Consider the following 2,500-nt stretch of genomic DNA (forward strand, 5'->3'; position numbering starts at 1 on the left):
GTTGGTTATTTAATTGATTTAATCTTTTCCCTAATATATGTTCATATTAATAGCACGTAGAAATATAGATTTATGGCACTCTACATTTTTGGAAACAATGTCTCTGGAGATAGTCAAGCCAATAAGATGTGTGTGTGTGTGCGTGTGAGAGAGAGAGAGAGAGAGGGGACTGAAAGAGAGAGAGAGGGAGAGAGAGAGAGTGAGTGAGAGAGAGGGAGTGAGAGAGGGGGGTAGAGAGAGAATGAGAGAGGGGGGTAGAGAGAGAGGGGGGTACAGAGAGAGAGAGAGCGAGAGAGAGAGAATGAGAGAGAGAGAGAGAGAGAGAGGGAGTGAGTGAGAGAGAGGGAGTGAGAGAGGGGGGTAGAGAGAGAATGAGAGAGGGGGGGTAGAGAGAGGGGGGGGGTACAGAGAGAGAGAGAGCGAGAGAGAGAGAATGAGAGAGAGAGAGAGAGAGAGAGAGAGACAGAGAGAGAGAAGAACAGTACAAGGTTACATGATGAGAGGTGGAGCAGGCAGTTTGTGGTTGAGCTCAGCAGCACAAAGAAATGAAGAGAGAGGGAGGAGGAGAGAAGGAAGGGAAGAAAAGGAAAAGCTATCGGGCTATCATTACACTACACTACATCCTGTCACTACACACCACTTCTCCATTCGTGTCTGACAGGCATTCACACACAACCCTAACACACACACAGCGGGGTCATGACCAGCCCCAGTGGCACGCTGCTCTTTAATGAGACATTTAATTCACCGTAACAATGTGAACATGACACCCACGTTTATCATCTGCTTTAAAGTCTAAAACAAACCGCCAAAGCCACAAAACCTCCCCTGTGTCTGCAAAATGGAGCTTTTCTCTCTATCTCTCTGCCCCTCTCACTCAGGCTTAACAAACAGCCCAGCTGTGAGTGTTCATTATCAGAAGAGGAAGGTGAGGGGAATAGGATTATAATGAAATGTCTGAAGCTGGGGTGAAATCGACTGAATTAATTAGCAGAAAAGAGATAACGCGGCTTTGCTGGTTACTCACACCATCCACCATGTTGACCACAGATTTGACAAAGTTCCTGGTGTGGTGTATGCTCTTCAGCCTCTTGTACTGCGAAATTCAAACATTTCTGTCATAAAATATTCATAAACGACGAATGTCTAAATGAGTAAGAACAGGAATGACAAGAATTTCCATCATAGTCTTACGCCCTCTAGTGGTCACTAATGAAGCAGCTTTGACCTACACATTGAATTCAATGAGATATCTGACGGTGCTTTCATATACACACTTAGATTCCTCACAGAATTCACTGAATCCGTTAATTAGCTTATCTGTGTTTTCTCCTGCAGTCAGTCAGTCATTTCTTCTCTAACGGTGCTGAGATTAAGACAAACTCACCATGCTGTGGTCACAGACGATCATAAGCTCCAGATACTTCATCTCCTCAAACACGTTCCTGGGCATCTGAGCCCCCAGTGAGAGGGAGAAGAGACACCAAAGTGAGTCATCCTCATCCCTAACATTCCCATACAGGCAACGAACAATATCTCTCAACAGGAAAATATCACAGAGGACTGAACAGCGCGATTCCAGCGCCTGTGATTTAGTGAACCATTGTGTGACGTTTTGAGGTTTTGAGGTCAGTGGAGGTCACAAACTCACGGCACGTTTTTTCCGGTGCTTCAGCAAAGCCGTGTCACTCAGCTCCGACAGCAACAACTCCTCTTCATCTGGAGATTCTAACTCCTCCTCCTCCTCATCAACAGCTGTAAAGACACACACACACACACACACACATAGACACAGACAGACATACACACATACACACACACACACACATAGACACAGACAGACATACACACACACATATACATACACACACACACACACACACACACACACACACACACACACACACACACACAAAGAATAATGTGTATTCATTCAGTCATGCATAAGTGTATATATGAGACCATTTAAGGACCCATCCAATGGACTTCTTGTTTTCAAAATCAACTTCCTCGTGTTCAGCGCGACCAGGTCTTATAGAAAACTGATTTAAAGATTTTCATCTTCATCAACATGGCATCTCTGCTCATCTCCCTCCCTTAATAATGTCATTTTTCATCTCATTGTGTCATTTATGAAAATTACAACTTGAACTTTTCAAAAAGAGCTAAGAGTGGAATTTCTTTCGCAATGTGTGTAAAGATATTTTCCTCAATTATTTAACCGAATGAAAAATGTGGAAAACACCAAGATTTAGAATTAGAGAATTAGAATTAGAGAATTAGAATAAGAGAATTAGAATAAGAGAATTAGCAACTAGATCTTTACCTCTGTCAGCTATTGACTCTAAACACGACAGGTTACGGTTTCTGCCACTCTGTTTTTCCAAAAATGAGAAACCCTTCGCCTGAGAAAAACTGTTTTGTTTTTTTCCCCTAATTTCCCTAAGATGCTCACCAGAATCTTCCGGATCTTTCCGTCTCTGCGGACTGGGCACTCTGT

General features: G+C 43.3%; 1 protein-coding gene across 1 annotated transcript in view; it reads right to left on the minus strand.

Annotated features, from left to right (window-relative positions):
- adam23b (ADAM metallopeptidase domain 23b) overlaps positions 1-2,500 on the minus strand; it is a 29,788-nt gene that overhangs the window by 16,218 nt on the left and 11,070 nt on the right. Inside the window, exons 7-10 of the mRNA XM_030786529.1 lie at positions 2,456-2,500; positions 1,652-1,755; positions 1,388-1,453; positions 1,028-1,096 (exon numbers count right to left, since the gene is read on the minus strand). The exon at positions 2,456-2,500 is cut by the window's right edge and continues 28 nt beyond it. Coding sequence (XP_030642389.1) covers positions 1,028-1,096; positions 1,388-1,453; positions 1,652-1,755; positions 2,456-2,500 — 284 coding nt within the window. The remainder of the gene's footprint in view (positions 1-1,027; positions 1,097-1,387; positions 1,454-1,651; positions 1,756-2,455) is intronic.

Source organism: Chanos chanos, chromosome 10, assembly GCF_902362185.1.
Source record: "Chanos chanos chromosome 10, fChaCha1.1, whole genome shotgun sequence".
Taxonomy (NCBI): Eukaryota; Metazoa; Chordata; class Actinopteri; order Gonorynchiformes; family Chanidae; genus Chanos; species Chanos chanos.